The 17,904-nt window shown below is 40.0% G+C and overlaps 1 protein-coding gene across 2 annotated transcripts in view; it reads left to right on the top strand.

The window, feature by feature from the left end:
• Positions 1-15,269: 15,269 nt before the first annotated feature.
• Positions 15,270-17,904, top strand: part of ZCCHC4 (zinc finger CCHC-type containing 4) — a 57,505-nt gene continuing 54,870 nt past the window's right edge. For both annotated transcript variants that reach the window (XM_004461807.3, XM_071217152.1), the window contains exons 1-3: positions 15,270-15,431; positions 16,181-16,299; positions 17,162-17,244. In XM_004461807.3, coding sequence (XP_004461864.2) covers positions 15,305-15,431; positions 16,181-16,299; positions 17,162-17,244 — 329 coding nt within the window. In that variant the 5' untranslated portion in view covers positions 15,270-15,304. The remainder of the gene's footprint in view (positions 15,432-16,180; positions 16,300-17,161; positions 17,245-17,904) is intronic.

The raw sequence follows: 17,904 nt of genomic DNA, 5'->3' as shown, positions 1-17,904 counted from the left end.
TCTCTACCCCAAAATCAATACTCATAGCACTTCCATGGTCATTTGTGAAACAAACTATGTCACTCAAAATTCATGTTCCCAGGTGAAGTCAAACAAGGTAATTTTCTGCCTTCTTGTTTCAGCCCTTATACTACAAACAAGTTTCCTTTCTGTAGTATATTTGGTGCCAATTTTTTTCTTATTTTTTTGTGCTTTTTGGTGGTGATTTCACTGTTTAAAATGGCCCCCAAGTGTAGTGTGGAAGTGCTGTTTAGAGTTTCTAAATGCAAGAAGGCTATGATATGCCTTCCAGAGAAAACAGGTGTTAGATAAACTTCTTTCAAGCATGATTTACAGTGCTGTTTGCTGTATGTACAATGTTAATGAATCAATATATATTAAATATGGTGTCTTTAAACAGAAATATACATAAAATAAGGTTATGTACTGATTACTTGACAAAAACTTTGAGACCACAGGATTGCAGGAACCTAACCTGTATTTTCCTTAGGTACAATATTTCAATATTCACTAGTTCAATATTTGTGGTGGCTATATACAACATAACTATTGCAAAAAATGAGTATCAACTATGCTGAGAAAAATAATATCAGTTAAACTATGAGATATTTAGTATAGATTGAGTGGCAATTGAAATGAAAGTGGTTATAATCAATAATAAAAATGGTTTTTGCCAAGCCATTTAATAAGCAGATGAAACATCTTGTGCCAACAGTCAAAAACAGATAGAGGAAAAGCAGACGTGGCTTAAGTGACTGAGCTCCTGCCTACTACACGGGAGTTTCGGGTCTGGTTCCCGGTACCTCCTGGAGAAGGCAAGCAAGACAGCAAGCTGATGCAACAAGATGATGCAACAAGGAGACAGAAAGAGAAAAGACAATGAAGACACAACAAAGCAGAGGGCTGAGGTGGCTAAAGCAATTGAGTGTCTCTCTCCCACAATGGGAGGTCCCAGGCTCTGTTCCTGGTGCCTCCTAAAGAGAAGACAAGTAGAAACAGAGCAGATAGAGAATGTAAACAATGATGGGGGAGGGGAGAATAAATTTACAAAACAAACAAAGACAGGGAATTGTGATTGAACAAATTGTGCATAAGAACAAATAATCTGGGTGGGACTGTAAAGATTAGCAGATACTCAGCCTTGACTGAGAAAATTTGGCTGAAAGATCTTGGACAGAAGCAGACTTTGTGAAGTTTTTCTCAGATCAGTGAAAAACAGTCACAACACTGCTGAACCAAATACCCTGAAAGTAAGGATACTTTTTGATAAGACATTTGAGATTCGCTTCTTGTTTCTGATGTGCTGGGCTTGGCATGCATCCCTAGGGCATGATAGAAGAAGTTCTGATGGAGAGGGCCTTCCAGAAGCCAGTAAAGACCTGTGGGAATGGAATTTCTGGGAGGCATTCTTCCAGCTCTGCTCCGAAGGGGCAGCCCCTTCACTTTTCTTCCTGACTAAATATGCCTCTCTGGTTGAGAGGTGAACTAGGTGCAGAAGAGAAGATCTATTATGTGTGCGAAAGTTACCATTCTTTGTAAACACATAGAACAAAACCTTGGGATAAATAAATTTGCTGAAAAGTAGAATTCCACATCTAGTGGGTTGAATAGTGCTCCCACCTCCAAAACTGATGCACACCCAGAACCTCAGAAAATGATTTTACTTAGAAATAGGGTCTTTGTAAATGTAACTCATTAAGGATCAAGAAGAAACCATACTGGATTAGGGTGGGCCCTAAGTCCAATGACTTGTGTCCTAATAAGAAGACACAGAGAGACACAGAGAAGAAGGCAAAGGAAGGCAGAGACTGGATTTGTGCTGCCACAAGCCAAGAATGCCTGGGGCCAACAGAAGTTGGAAGAGTCAAGAAAAGATTCTCCCCTACAGGTTTCAAAGACTCTTTCTTGCTGACATCTTGATTTTGAACTTCTTGCCTCCAGCACTGGGTGACAGTAAATTTCTGTTCTTTTAAGCCATCTGGTTTGTGGTACTTTACCATGGCAGCCCCAGGAATGAATACAGTCCTCAATTATCTGTTAATGCATAAATGATGAAAGCTGTCAACAATTCTATGGGAGGTTTTATCGCTGCCATTTTACAAAGTAAACCAAAGTATAGGGAGAAAATGGACTTGCCCAAGGCCACACAGATAATAACTGGCAGAACTAGAGTCTAAACCTGGGCCTAACAATTTCCAAAAAAGAAGGTGATATGAAGATGGAGGGAGAGATTGGAGTTGTGCTGCCAGAAGCCAAGGAATGCCTGGGCCGGAAGAGGCAAAGAAGGATTCTTCCCCAGCTCATTCAGAGGGTCATGGCCCTGCTGATACCTGGATTTCAGCCTTCTGGCTTCTCAAATGGTGAGACAATACATATCTGTTGTTTTAAGCCACCCATTTTGTGGCTTTTTGTTACAGCAGCCCTAGGAAACTAATACACCATGTCAGATGTTTTGTCTTAAGTCTTCCTCCCTGAAACCCATTGAGAAAAACATGTTGGTTGTGCAATTCACCAAACCTCTGCTCTGCCATTTACTAAATGGTGAATGCAGATTGTTATTAGTACAAATTTAAAAATGTTCTTCTATGAATGAGAACAAATGTACATCACTAATACAAGGTCATAAGAACATGGTGATACATGGGAAAAATGCAGCTAATGTAATTTATGGACTATAGCTAACAGTAATAGGGTAATATTTTTGCATCAGTGACAAAGAAGGTACTATATCAATGCTAAGTGTCAACGATAGCAGGGTATAAGAGGGTATGGGATTTTTTTCCTTTTGGAGTAATGAAAATGTTCTTAAATTGACTGAGTTGATGACAGCACAATGCTATGATGAAACTGAAAGCCACTGAATGTATACTTTGGATGGGTTGTCCAAGGCCTGGGACCATTTAACACAGTGAACCCCAAGGTAGAAAATGGACTGTGGTTAACAGTACAAATATGAGAATGTTCTCTCATGAACTATTAAAAATATACAATACTAAGACATGATGCTAACAATAGGGTGGTTTTTGGGAAAATACATTGAATGTAAGCTATGGACTATAGCTAGCAGTAATATATTGATGATGTGGTTTCATCATTTGTAACCAATGTTCCACAACAATGCAAAGTGTTGGTGGTGGAGTGATATATGGGAATCTTGTAAGTTATTCATGATTGCTTTGTAAACTCACAACTTCTCTAATTAAAAAAAATCATTGGGGCATATATGGGTGGGTCTGTTTCTGGGTTCTCTAATCTGTGCCATTGACTTGTATGTCTAGCCCTCCTTCAGTTCTTGATTACTGTGGTTACATGTCTTGCAATTGGGTAGACTGATCCCCTCACTTTATTATTCTTCTTCAAAACGGTTTCAGCTAGTCTAGTTCCTTTGTCTTTCCACATAAATTTTAGAACAATCTTGTCTATATCTACAAAAATCCTCTCTGAGATTTCTATAGAAATTGCACTAAACTTGTATACCACGTTGGGGAAAATTGACATCTTTACTGTGTGGAGTCTTCCAATCTGTCTATGTCTCTCCATTATTTAGATCTTAATTTCTTTCATCAGCAATTTGTAGTTTTAGCATACAAGTCTGGTACATATTTTCTTTCACCAAAGTACTTCATTTATATGAGAGATTGTAAATGGTAACTCTATATTTTATTTCAATGACCATTGCAAGAATATATCCTGAAATGTTGCTGACCATACACGTTAGTTGTAGGAGGTTTGTTTGTTTGTTTTTTTGGTAGATTTCTTTGGATTTTCTATGTAGACAATCATGTCATCTGCAAATAGAGGCAGTTTAATTTTTTCCTTTCAGATTTATCTTTTATTTCTTTTTCTTACCTTATTGGATTAGATATTCCAGCAGTATATTGAGTAAGAGTAGTGGGAATGGAACTCCTTGCTTTGTTCTTAATCTTAGGAGGAAAGCATTCAGTCTTTTATCATTAGTATAATGTCAGCTGTAGGTTATTTTAGGAGATGCTCCTTATCAAGTTAAGGAAAGTCCCTTCTATTTCTATTTTTCTAATAGTTTTTGTCATGAAAGGGTGTGAATTTTGTCAAATACTTTTGTTTTATCAGTTGATATGCTCATGTCATTTTTATTCCTTTATATGTTGATGGATTACATTGATTGATTTTTACATATTGAACTAGCCTTGCAACGTTAGAATAAATCCCATCTGGTCTTGGTATATAATTCTTTTTATGTATTGCTGAAATATATTTGCAAATATTTTACTATGAATATATTCATAATATTCATAATATATTTGCAAATATTTTACTATGAATATATTCATAATATATTCATAATATATTCATCATTCCGGAAGGATAAGAGATATTGGTCTTCAGTTATCTTTCGTACTGTCTGATTTTGTTTTGGTATTGGGGTAATACTAACTTCATAAAGTGAATTGGGAAGTGTTCTTTACTTTTTTTTTTGGAAGTGATTATATAGAATTTTTGTTATTCTTTAAAATTTGGTAAAATTCTCTTGTGAAATCATCTGTACCTGGAGATTTCTCTTTTTGGCAGTTTTCAAATTACAAGTTCAATTTCCTTAATAGTTACATGGCTTTTCAAATGACCTATTCATTAGGGTGAGTTATGGTAGCTTTTTTTCCAAGGAAGTGGTCCCTTTTGTCTAAGTTGTCAAATTGATGTGTATAGAGTTATTTGTAGCATTCCCTTATTATCCTCTGATGTCTGTTTCATTCCTGATATTGGTAATGGATATTTTATTCCTGATATTATGTCTTCTCTCTTTTTTCCTTTGTCAGTCTTGCTAGAGGTCCTCAATTTTATTGATGTTTTCAGAGAAGCAGCTCTGTTTCATTAGTTTTCTCTATTGTTTTTACTGTTTCCATTTTCACTTATTTCTGCTCTGATCTTTCTTTCCTTCTGCTTGCTTTTTGTTCTTTTTTCCTAGGTTCTTGAGTTGATATTTTAGGTTATTGATCTGAACATTTTCCTCTTTTCTAATATATGCATTTAGTACAATAAATTTTCCTCTCAGTACTGCTTTAGCTCTGCCCCCACAGATTTACATGTTGAATGTTCATTTTCACTCAATTCAATGTTTTTATTTTTCTTGATATTTCCTTTTTGACCCACAGATTATTTAGAAATGTGCTCTTTAGTTTCAAAGTGTTTGAAGATTATCCTGTAACCTTTTTATTTTTAAGTTCTAATTTGAGTCCATGTGGCTGGAGAACACAGTCTGTATGATTTCATTCTTTAAAATGTGCTGAGTTTGGTTCTCTGGCTCAGGATGTATCTTCTCATAAATTCCATGGTCATTTGAAATGAATGTGAATTTTACTGTTGTTTAGATGAATTATTCTATAACTGTCAATTAGATCCTATTGGCTGATGGTATCATGGAATTCCTCATATTCTTGCTGATTTTGTCTAGTTATATTATCAATTGTTGGGAGTGGGGTGTTGAAGTCTCCACCTATAATAGTATGTTGTTTATTTTCCCTCTCAGTTCTGTCGGTTTTTGCTTCACATGTTTTGCGGCTCTATTGTTTTGTTATATACATTTAGGATTATTGTGTCTTCTTATTGGATTGTCCACCAATGATAAATTACATTATCATTATATTATGCCATTCTCTGTCTCTGAAAATTTTCTTTGCTCTGTCTAATATTAATATTGCCACTCTTATTTTCCTTTGATTAATGGTTGCATGATATAACTTTTTACATGCTTTTATTTTCAACCTACCTATTTCATTATATTTGAAGTGAGTTTCTTATAGGAACATCTAGTTTGGTCTTGTTTTTAATCCACTCTTCCTATTTCTGTCTTTTAATTTAAGTACTCAGACCATTTAAATTTAATATAATTGCTGATACATTAGGTTTTAGTCTGTCATTTTATTTTTTCTTTCTGTTTGTCCTTTTTAGTGTATCTGTTTTCTGTTCCTGTCTTCCTGTAGTTTACTAGAATTCCATTTTGATATATTGTTTTTTTGAGTGTATCTCTTTGTATCTTTTTTTTTCAGGAGATACTGGGGATTGAACCCAGGACCTTATATATGGGAAGCAGGTGCTCAACCACTTGAGCCAGATCTATTCCCCTCTTTGTACATCTTTTAACTACTAGTGTCATCATTTTATCAATTCAAGTGAAGTACTGAAACCTTATATCCTTTTATATCATTTTATCCTGCAATTTTAATATAATTTGTTAAATATTTTTCTACATATATTTAGAACCACATCAGTGTAATAACTTTGCTTCAACCATCACATGTAATTTAGACTATTAAGAGGAGAAGGAAAGTCTACTGTATTTACCCATATTTTTCCTTAGCAGGTTCTCTATTCCTGATATTTCAAGATCCCTTCTTTTATCCTTTCCTTTCTGTTTAAAGAATTTCCTTTAGGTAGTCTTTTAAGGTAGACCTTCTCCCAACAATTTCTCTTAGTTTTTCTAAGAATGTCTTGATTTCCCCTCCATTCCTGATGGATATTTTTGCTGGATATAGAATTCTGGATTGGCATTTATTTTATTTCAGTGTTTGAAAAAATTTGTGCCACTTTCTTCTGATATATCATTGTCATTTGAATGGTTTCCCCCTGAAGGTAAGTTGTCATTTTCTATCTGCTTTCAAGGGTTTTTTTTTGGTCTTTATTTTTATAAGTTTGACTATGGCATGTCATAGTGTGGATTTCTTTTGCATTCATCCTGTTTGGGTTTTGCTCTGTTTCTTGATTCTGTAGGCTTCTGTCTGCCAAATTTGGGGAGTTTTCAGCTATTGTTTCTTTAAGTTCTTTTTTCCCCCCTCACTCTCTCTCTCCTCTCCTTTTGGGACTCCAATGATATTAATTTTGTACATTTTTTATAGTCTCAAAGGTCCCTGGGTCTCTTCCCAACCCCCTGCCCAGTCAATTTTCTATTTGTTCTTCAGATTGGGTAATTTCTATTGTTTTATCATGCTGCTGACTGATTCTTTCCTCTGTCCCTCTATTCTGTTGTTGAGTCCATCTACTGAATTTTTAATTTTGGTTATTGTGTTTTTCAGTTCTAAAATTTCCATTTGGTTCTTCTTTATATCTTCTGCTTCATTGCTAAAGCTTTCTACTTTTTTCATTCGTTTTAAGCATGTTCATAATTGCACAGCAAAACATTTTTATGAAGGCTGCTTTGATACTTTGAAGATTTTTGTGAGTAGCAGAAAAGATCATGTCCTTAGAACTAGTCCATTCTTGTACATGTAAACCTATTGTAGATGGGAACTCTTGGTTAAATCACTTTTGTTAAGAGCCTTTGATTAGATTACATGACCCATGGTGGGTCTTAGTCCGCTTACCTTTGTAAATGGAGAACTAAAAGCAGCAGACACAGAAAAAGGCTGCAGAGACAGAGAAACCCCAAGAGGCTGAGAGAGAGATCATGGAGATCAGAGACTGGAATCAGTGGAGCACAGAGGAAAGGAAAGAGGTCCCCAAGAGGCTGAAAGAGACAAAGCCTGGAGGAGAGGGGAGAGATGAGCCATATGGCTGATTGCTCACAGCTGGTCTTGGGGAGAAAGTAAGCCTGGAGGAGAAGGTAGAGATCGACAGAGCCACCATTATGCCCTGCCACACTCCTGATCTCCCTCAGCTGCAACGTGGTGAGAAAGCATCTATAATGATGTTGTCTTTTTTTTTTTAAGATTTATTTTTTATTTGTTTCTCTCCCCTTCCCCTCCCCCTCTCCCCCCAGTTGTCTATCTTCTGTGTCCACTTGTATTATTATCAGCGACACCAGAAATCTGTCTCTTTTTGTTGAGTCATCTTGCTGCATCAGCTCTCCGTGTGTGTGGCGCCATTCCTGGGCAGGCTGCACTTTTTTCATGTGGGTGGCTCTCCTTACAGGGTGCACTCCTTGCGCGTGGGGCTCCTCTACGTGGGGGATACCTCTGCATGGTGCGACACTCCTTGCATGCATCAGCACTGTGTGTGGGCCAGCTTATCACATGGGTCAGGAGGCCCTGGGTTTGAACCTTGGACCTCCCATGTGGTAGGTGGATGCCCTATCCATTGGGCCAAATCTGCTTCCCTATAATGATGTCTTGATTTAGATATTTTCACAGCCTCAGAATGGAAATTCCCATTATAAAAGGCAACACATTTCTGATCCATTGCTCCTAGCAGCCTTTAGCAAACTAAAACATCTACTTTTACATTCTAACTTCTCTGTTATCTTGGTGTTGCCAACTATTAATTGTCTTTTTTCCTTCAGTTTGTTATCCTCTTGTTTTTTAGTATGATGGATGATTTTTCTTTTGAAATCTGGACAATTTTAGGTGTTAAACTTTATGAGACTCTGAATTTTATTTAAACCCTCTGTTTTAACTGGATTACTTTGACACTGCTCCAGCAAGAGAAAGCAAACTACTCCCTGTGTCTATCAGGTAGGCTAGAAGTAAAGGTTCCCTACTTGTCCCCCACTGACACCTTAGGAGGGAGCCTTTTGTTATTGCTTGGTGGGAGTGGGGATTCTGGTCCTCCACTAAGCCTCCACTGATGCCTTCCTGCTGGAATGGTGGGAGGGTCTCTTTACTGATCCCCACGTGGCCTCCACTGACTTACCTCCTGGTGGGGATCAAAATTCCAGACCCCAACTTGGCCTTCTCAGACAATATCCCATCAGCAGGGGTTGAAGTGCTTCAAAACAGCTGGGCAAATGTGGTAGTCTAGGCTTCCCCTCAGCCTTTGCAGGTGTGGGTGAGGATGAAGCCACAGGTTTTGTTTTTTTTTCCCTATGGTTTCTGGCTGGAGTAGAAGGGTTATTGTCTTAAAAATTTCTGCTCTTCCTACTGCCTTTTTTCCTGGTCCTTTGGCTAGAGAGATCTGGCTATTTGGGGGCTGTCGTTTTCTGTGCCTCTTTCTTTTAACTGTATTTTTAAAGAAGTTTTAAATTACAGAAAAGTTCATCAAAAATATATGGGATTCTCATATGCTCCATTCCCCTCACATTTTCCCCTATTAATAACATCTTATTAATACATTAGTGTGTTACCTTTGTTACAACTGATGAACACATATTGAGCGTTGCTACTAACCACGGTCTATAGTTTGCATTATGGTTTATACTTTGCACTGTACAATTTTATAGGTTTTGACAAAATGTATAATGGCCTGCACCTGTCATTGCAATATCATGCAGAACAATTTCCATGTCCTAAAAATGCCCTATGTTCCACCAATTCTTCCCTCCCACTCTGCTCAGAATCTCTGGTAACCACTAGCTTTACTTTAGTGTTACAAGTTCTTCTGTTACTATAATATAATAAGTCTATTTTTGGTCCATGGTTGCATTCTCCCCTTAGGTTCATTCCTCAATCTTGAGAATTTGGGGATGATAATGCCCACTTATTCTTGTAAAATTGAAGCTTAGCCTAATCTATCTACTGCCTAAGAGTTACCTACTGAAAATCTTCTATTTACTCGAATGTGGACTCTCTCTAAGCCAAACTCAGCAAGTAAACTCTCCACCTACTGAGATGACACCCTTTGATCATGTGAACACATTCATTTTCCATAGGAGTTTGCCTCAGATGCATCCTTCCCACACATCCCTCCACCACTGATACCCTGCACTAGGGACCCTCCCCTGCCATAGTTGCCAAAAGAGCACTCCCACAATTATATTCTCAACCACAGTTCTACTCCCCAGAGCTCACCTGTTCCTTCCTCCAGCCCTCCCCCTAGCTCTCTGGATAGCCCAACCCACCCCCTACAACCCTGCTCATACACTCCAGCACTGTCAACCTCATTCATATCCTTGCACCAGCTCAGTAATATCCCACTGTATGTATATACCACATTTTGTTTATCCATTCATCCATTGAGGGACACTTGGCTTGCTTCCAATTTTTGACAATTGTGAATAATGCTGTGATTAACATTGGTCCATGTATCTGTTTGCATTCCTGCTTTCAATTCTTTGGGTATATTCCTAGTAGTGGGATTGCCAGATCATGTGATAATTCTATACCTAGCTTCCTGAGGAACCACCAAATCATTCTCCACAGTGGCTGTACCATTCTACATTTCCATCAGCTTTTCATGCCTCTTAATGGCTCTGGCTCGTCCCCTTCTTTAACTCTAGGTCTTGGAAAAATGAGGCAACAAGGAATCCCAGATGCATTAGTCAGCCAAAGGGGTGCTGATGCAAAATACCAGAAATCTGTTGGCTTTTATAAAAGGTATTTATTTGGGATAGACGCTTACAGGTACCAGGCCATAAAGCATAACTCACTTCCCTCGCCAGTCTGTGGCCACGTGTTGGAGCAAGATGGCTGCTGACATCTGCCAAGAGTTCAGACTTCTTGGGTTCCTCTCTTCCTGGGACTCCATTTCTCTCCCGGCTCAGCTGCTGTGCTCTCTCCGCAAGGTCAGCTCTAGACTATCAGGCAAATGGCTGATAGTCCTTTGCCATGTCTTTTCTCGGTGAGTCCCTGCCCACCAAGAGGTGGGGTCTCAATGCCCTAATGACATGGCCCAATCAAAGTCCTAATCATAACTTAATCAATTAAGAATGACACCTCCAAAAGACCAGTTTACACACATAATCCAATAATTATTTTTGGAATTTTTAAACAATGCCAAACTGCTACACCAGAGAACTCACTGTGTCATTCCTTGGGTTCCAAATTCTCTAGCCAACCTTTCTCTATCTCTCTGCCTTTTGGAGTCTTTTTTTTTTTTAAGATTTATTATTTATTTATTTCTCTCCCCTTCCCCCCACCACCATTGTCTGCTCTCTGTGTCCATTCGTGGTGTGTGTTCTTCTGTGTCCACTTGGATTCTTGTCAGCATCTCTTTTTGTTGCATCATCTTTCTGTGTCAGCTCTCCGTGTGTGTGGTGCCACTCCTGGGCAGGCTGCGCTTTTTTCGTGAGGGGCAGCTCTCCTTACAGGGCGCACTCTTTGCGTGTGGGGTCCCCCTACTTGGGGGACACCCCTACGTGGCACGGCACTCCTTGCGCACATCAGCACTGCACATGGGCAGCTCACCACACAGGTCAGGAGGCCCTGGGTTTGAACCCTGGACCGCCTATGTGGTAGGTGGATGCTCTATCTGTTGAGCTAAATCTGCTCTCCGCCCCTTTTTTTTTTTTTAAATATATAACGTCCAGGGTTTTAGTTGTATATGGTAGGGAGAATATGGAGAAGTAGGTCTACTCCATATTCCTGGAACCAGAAGTCCCTGAATTGTAGATTAATGTATAAATATCTTTGTTTTAAAATTAAAATAGTAAGTAGAGGCTCAGGAAATAGTCCTTAGGCTCACATAAATCTATCTGGTATCATCCTAAACTATATCCCTTGTTTGGCCATGAACATGAGTTCTTTTTTCTTGAATAGCTGGCTGAAAGAAAATTGCTAAAAGGGTTCTACTGTACCTGTCAGTTGAGATTCTTTTGGTTTTAAGTAACACAAATGTGGCCTCAGCAATAAGGACATTAATGTCTTACGTAACAAGGAGTCTCGGGGTGGGGACGGTTCAAAGCTGATTAATTTGATGGTATCAGAGGGACAGGCCCTTTCTTCTTTCATCTTCCTAATCCATCACCGGCTGACTTTCCTCCGTAGGCATGTGCTCTTATGGTTTCAAGATAGCTGCCTCTGTTCCAGGCATCATATTCTCACCAAATTAAATACAGGGAGTGCTGTTTCTCTCTTTCTCTTTTTATTATGAAGGATCATTTGTCAGGGCCCCCAGCAGGCTTCACCTTAGGTACCACTGATCAAGTTTGGAACCCACGCTCACTGCACTCTAGTTTTAAGGAAAGTTGGAAAGCAGAAACACAACATTTTCATCTTCTCTTAAGGAAGGCAGGATTTGCCAGCAGGGAGAAGTGGACAGGGAATGACTGTTGGGTAGATGAATACCTGTCCTTTTTTATGCATAACCCTTAGCATTCCTCATTTACCTAATAAGTAGATACCTAATACCTCCTATCTCCAGGCACCATTCTATGAGCTGGAGATTTACCAAAAACAAAACAAAACAAAACCCACCCAAGTCTGGCTGCTTTCATGGCATTTAGAGATTAGCTGTTTGAGACTGCTCTTTGTGTATCTAGCACTGAGATCAAGAAACGTTGCTTATGCCACATTCTTCCAGAGACAAACCTCACTGGCCAACACATCAAAGTAATTTTGTCCTTACTTTTGACATCAGAGATTAATTTTGCCCTTCATAACTTTATTCTAATTGAGATATAATTCATATTCTCTAAAAATCAACTCTTTTTAAGTGTACAATTCACAGTTTTGTAACCATTACCGCTATCCCCTTTCGAATTTTATATAAATACTACCATACACTGTGAACTCTTTTTCTTTGGGCTTGTTTGGTTCGACATTTTACTTGTGAGGTTACCCATGCTGTTGCATGTCATTTTAATTTGATTACTCTTGTTGCTGGGTAGGCTCAGCACCACCTTAGACTTGGGCGGGAGTGCCTTCCCTCTGACTCTCCTCCAACCAGGTCCCACAGGGTCAGAAATTTATGGGGCAAGGGGACACACCTACCTGTAGGCCTCTTCTTCCCCTGCCATGACCTTGAGCACACCATAAGATCCCTCAGGGCCTCTTTCCCCGGGTCTATCTTCCCAAAGATGGACAACTCCACCAGTGTTTCACGGAGTGGGAAGAGGAAGCATGTTGTGCAAAAGTCTTGAGGCAAGAACATGTTCAGAGAGTTTGAAGGGCAGCAATGTGGCAAATGTAGCTGGAGTGGATGAGGTGAGAGAAGAGGATAGAAGAGAAGTCAGAGAGGTGCATGAGAAAGGGCAGATCATAGGTAGTCATGAAGATTTTGGCTTTCACTCTAATGCCATGGGAGCCAGTGGAGAGTTTGAGCAGAGGAGGGGCATAGTCTGACTTAGGCTTTAAAATAAACTCTTTGACTTCTTGAGAGCAGGTGCTAGGCATGCAAAGTCAGAAAGAGAGAGCAATGGCCCAGGAAAGCCATGATGATGGCTTGGACCAGAGGAGGTAGCTTAGGAGGTGGTGATGTGGGCTATGGGTGGGAGGCTGTTCTCTCTTCGTAGATAACCTAAGCTGTCTGTGTCCTGACTTGTGGGTGTGGGATGGTAAGAGGCAGCAGTCCTGCCCTTGGTGACCACGGCAACGACTCCAGTCCCGGGAGGCAATTTAGCAATGCAAACTCTATAAACATACCAGTCAGTCCAGGGAAACTCTGATGGCGGTGATGCAGAAGCTTAAGGGAACTTGGACTTGGCCTCGAATGGGAAATATAATATAGCCTGTGCATAAATTCAAAATCATCTAATTCTGTATCCAAGTGTGCTTAGTCTCCAGGAATCCAGTTAAGTGATATAGGCCCTATGGGCGTTGAATGTTCAGAAAGGATGTAAGACTGAACGTGTATGCAAAGTTGCATCCAGAAGGAATGTGTGCAATATGCTAATTCAAGCTCACCTGAAATTTGGGCAATATGTTAATTCAAAACCTATCTGGTACTCAGACAAACGCTTTAACAAAAAAGGAGTTTTCTTTGATAAAAGCACCATTTGACTCCCCGCCCTATATAAAAGGAACTTGAAAATCTTGTTCGAGGCTCCGGTTTCAAACAGCAAACTCCTGAATCCGGCTGGCTGTCAATAAACCATTTTTCCTTCTCAAAATCATTCCTGAGTCCTGGCCTTTCTATAGGCAAATAATTGAACCTCTCTTGACTTCTACCACAGTGGTGAGTAGATGTCAGATGCTGGATCTATTTTGAAGGTATACAGGATTTCTGATGGTCAGAGGGAAGAAACAGAGGTGTTAAGGATGATGCCAAGGTTTTGACTTGAGCCAAAATAGTAACAATGCTGTGATACCCTCTCCCCCTACAGGAACACGAAGAAGAGTAAAGAGGATGCATCTTAAGATTTGTATATTTACAAATATACAAGGTTGTCAGAAGGAATGCCCTTATGCACAAATGAGCAGAGTCTGAGAGACAGATAAAGTAGATACAACCCCAGGTATTGGTTCTTTTGAGGAATAAAGAGACCCACGGGTTCTATGATCATGGCAGATGGGGTTCACTACCATGGCAGATGGCCCTTCTTTGGAACTGGTGTTTCTGCATGATGGAATTGGACTCAGAGGGGATCTCTTTTCACAAGACTTGCATGCTACTTTAATGGAATTGTAGTTGGTGCTTGGGTTTTAGATATATTTAGGGGATTTGAATCTCTGGACTGATAATATGACACCCAGGCCCAGAGCCTCAACAGACTTCAGCTCCTACACTTTGATTTATTGGACTTACCCCACTCAGCTAACATGGAGTTGAAGAAGGTCAACCACCACACCATGGAGCCTAGAGTGTCTACAACTGAAAGCAGGAGGATTGCATCCAGTATCCATGTGGAATCTAAGCCCCCACTTGACATAGATGTGCAATGGACACAACCAATCCAATGTCCACAGAGAAAATGTGGAATGGGTGTGGGAAGGGTAGCCATGGTGGCTGCTGGGTTTGGGGAATGGGAGGAAGAGATGAGATGTGGAGGCGTTTTCGGGTCGAGGAGATGTCCTGGGTGGTGCTTCAGGGACAATTACAGGACATTGTAGATCCCCCCAGGGCCCACTGGATGGAACGTGGGAGAGTGTGGGCTATGATGTGGACCATTGACTAGGGGTGCAGTGATACTCAGAGATGTACTTATCAGGTGCAATGGATGTGTCACGATGATGGGAGAGAGTGTTGCTGTGGGGGGAGTGGGGGTGGGGGCGGTGGGGTTGAATGGGACTTCATATTTTTTGAATGTAATTTTTAAAAATAAATAAATAATTTTAAAAAAAGATTTGTATATTTAAACACATGTATAAATGTTCATGGATATGCAGCTGTAAACGTTGTTCAATTGGAAGATGACACTGAATGTGGCCTAAAAAACAGGGATAGCACTGCTATCATTAGCTGCTGTTGGTGCTAATGCTGCCTTTTGGGCGTCCAATTCGTCCAAAATCTTCTTGATTTCTCTCTCTTTTTTTTTTTTTTGAAAGGAGGATTCTTGCAGCTACTGAACGTGAGGCGCGTATCCAGCTCGTACTGGAGGCCCGACTGGCGGCCTGCGAGCCCCACACCTAGTCGCAGTCTGACAGCAGCCTCCCTGCCCGCAGGGTTGCGTGTCAGGGCGTGCCCTCCGCCCTCACGCCTGCGGACCCTCCTCCGCGCGGGGGCGCTGTGGATCGCCGTGGGTCGCGGCGGCGCTCTTTCTAAGTCTCATTGGTTCGGGTGAGGCTTTCGGGACGGCGGCGGGAAGATGGCGGCCCCCAGGAACCAGCTTGAAGCTGTGGAGGCTGAGGGGATCTCTGGGTGCTTGGGAGGCTCGGGAGTGGAGGTGGTTTTTCCTTCGTACTCTGCCGTTCCCGCCCCCTTGTGCCCTCACGGTGGGTCCACGTCTGGTCTCAGCCGGGCTGTCGGGCGCTTGGGGTGTCGGCGGGAGTTGGCCTGGAGGACCCGTGGGCTTTCCGAGCTGGATTTTTATTTGCCCTTTTCACCACCACGTGTAATGTCTGGAAAACGCACTTTGTTTTCAGTTTTCTTAAAAAACTGCCATAGAAAGTCCCCGTTTTTGTGTGTATATGTTTGTGTGAAGGCAATGGTAAATGTAGGCAGAGAGGATGCACGGTGTCCAATATCTTTCGTTGCTAACCCCTCGGAGATTTCATTTGATGTTGTTTGTCTTTTCAATAAAAAACGTTAGGGGAAACGGTTTGAATTAGTTCTTTCCTGGAAACCAGGCCTAGTTTTTTCCCCTGACTTACAGAGAGTTGTGTCTAAATCTAAAAGCTTGCGTTTATACTGAAAGGGTAACGGAGTAGGAGTTGGCAAAGTGCTCGGTTCTCTAAAACCCCTCCTCGTTTTAGTCTCACGACCCAGGTCCGTATCTTTCACTTTGTATGCAGCTGCTATATTGACAATACTATTTACTTTCTCTGTTTTCAGAGATTAATGTTTATATCTAATAAGCAGTCAGTGCCTGAATATTGTGACTGGGAAAAAAAAGTTCATGAATGGTGGGTTTAATTATGATAAATTGCTTATAGAACCAAAACAAGTTCTATTTAAGGGTGGTGAAAACTATGAACTTGATGTTGACTATTGGACGTGTTTTTTTTTCCTGTTCTGGAACTAGGACCAACTCTTCTGTTTGTAAAGGTAAACCAAGGGAAAGAAGAAACACGAAGGTTTTATGCCTGCTCAGCCTGTAGAGATAGAAAAGACTGTAATTTTTTTCAATGGGAAGATGAAAAGGTATATATATTAACCTTTTTTGGAGCTATGCTTTTAAATTTTTGATGTATGTAAATTTTATTGGGAATGTCTAAACCAATAAAGATGGATACAGTTTGAACATGATATGAGATATGTATCTAAAAGTGATGAAGTTGTTGTTTGTTTTTAGTTTAGGAGACTGGATTTATGTATAAGTCTACTCTGATTACTGTTGTCTTAAACTGCTGTTACAAAAACTTAAGTTCCTCTGTTAGTATTGGGTTGCTGATCTTCCATTTGCAAATATAGATTTCTTCCTAAAGAGTCTAGGTCATCATCATTTTCAGAAAATGTTCAAAAATCACTTTTTTGGAAAATTTGCATTGAACATCCTTTATGAAACTACTGCATGACCCAGTGAAGGCACTTAGAGATATGCTTATGAGCTAGGAATCCTTTTCAGGAAATGTTCAAAAAACACTTTTTTGGAAAATTTGCATTGAACATCCTTTATGAAACTACTGCATGACCCAGTGAAGACACTTAGAGATATGCTTATGAGCTAGGTATCCTCCTGGGCTCAGCTACAGTTAAAGTTTTGAATGCTTTGAGTAGAGAATTTTCAGCTTTTTCATGTCTATTGGAAAATGGTCTTATTTATCACTCTTCTGCAGATTTGTTAATATTCAGGAGAGTTAATCTCAGTGCTTTAATATTGCTTCAGACTACTCTAGAATCCTTCCAGATTCCTGTGTTTTGTTTTATTTCCCCCTGAAAATTTATACTTGTTTTCAACATTGAGCTGCTGGAATTTCTGGTTTCCTGATATCAGAATGTGACAGTTTTTCCTAAGATGCTAGCAAGTTTGATAGTTTACTAAATGGGCTTTATATTCTTTCAGGTGTCAGGAGCTAGACTGGCTGCACGAGAAGCTCATAACCGAAGGTGTCAGCCTCCCCTATCTCGAAAACAGTGTGTGGAAAGGTACTGATGTGATGCCATTTTTCTTTATTATTTTCACTGTAATGTTTTTGTTTTTGAAATACTGAAAGAATTTTTAAAAGTTTAAGCTTAAACATTTTTTTTAAAAACTCTGGTTAAGTTGTTTATGGGTGAATTGTAATTAAATCTTAGGTTTAATTCTTTGGCAAACCTGTGATAAAAATTCATTCCTTTAGCAATCAGTGATTTCACTCCTGTGTCATAAGCACCATGCTTGTGTGCTGGGAGAAGCTCCTTAAGAAACCTGCCATCTGGATGCAGATGACAAATAGGTTTTCACGATCATGTCACCTCCTTCAGGCTACCTGGACTGCTGTGTTTAGAAGGATTCAGAGGCCTTTCTAAGTGGGAGAGAGTATTGGGATCTGTAGCAGTTTAATATTATTTATGAATTCCAAAAAGAAATATTGGATTATGTTTATAAACTGGTCTTTTCCTCTGGGCGTATGAGATTATATTGGATTCAGAGGTTTACTTGATTATTGTGTCAGTAGGGCTTTGAGTCCCTGCCCCTTGGTGGGTGGGGACTTGCAGATAAAATGCATGCCAAAGGACAGAGTTAGGGGTTCTTAATGTTGGAGTTTTGATGTTGGAGTTTAATGCTGAAGTCTTAAGCTGGAGCCCCAGGAAGTAAGCACATAG

Source organism: Dasypus novemcinctus, chromosome 1, assembly GCF_030445035.2.
Source record: "Dasypus novemcinctus isolate mDasNov1 chromosome 1, mDasNov1.1.hap2, whole genome shotgun sequence".
In the NCBI taxonomy this organism is placed as follows: Eukaryota; Metazoa; Chordata; class Mammalia; order Cingulata; family Dasypodidae; genus Dasypus; species Dasypus novemcinctus.
Note: the sequence above shows the minus strand (reverse complement) of the source record. Positions and strands in the feature narration are given on the sequence as shown.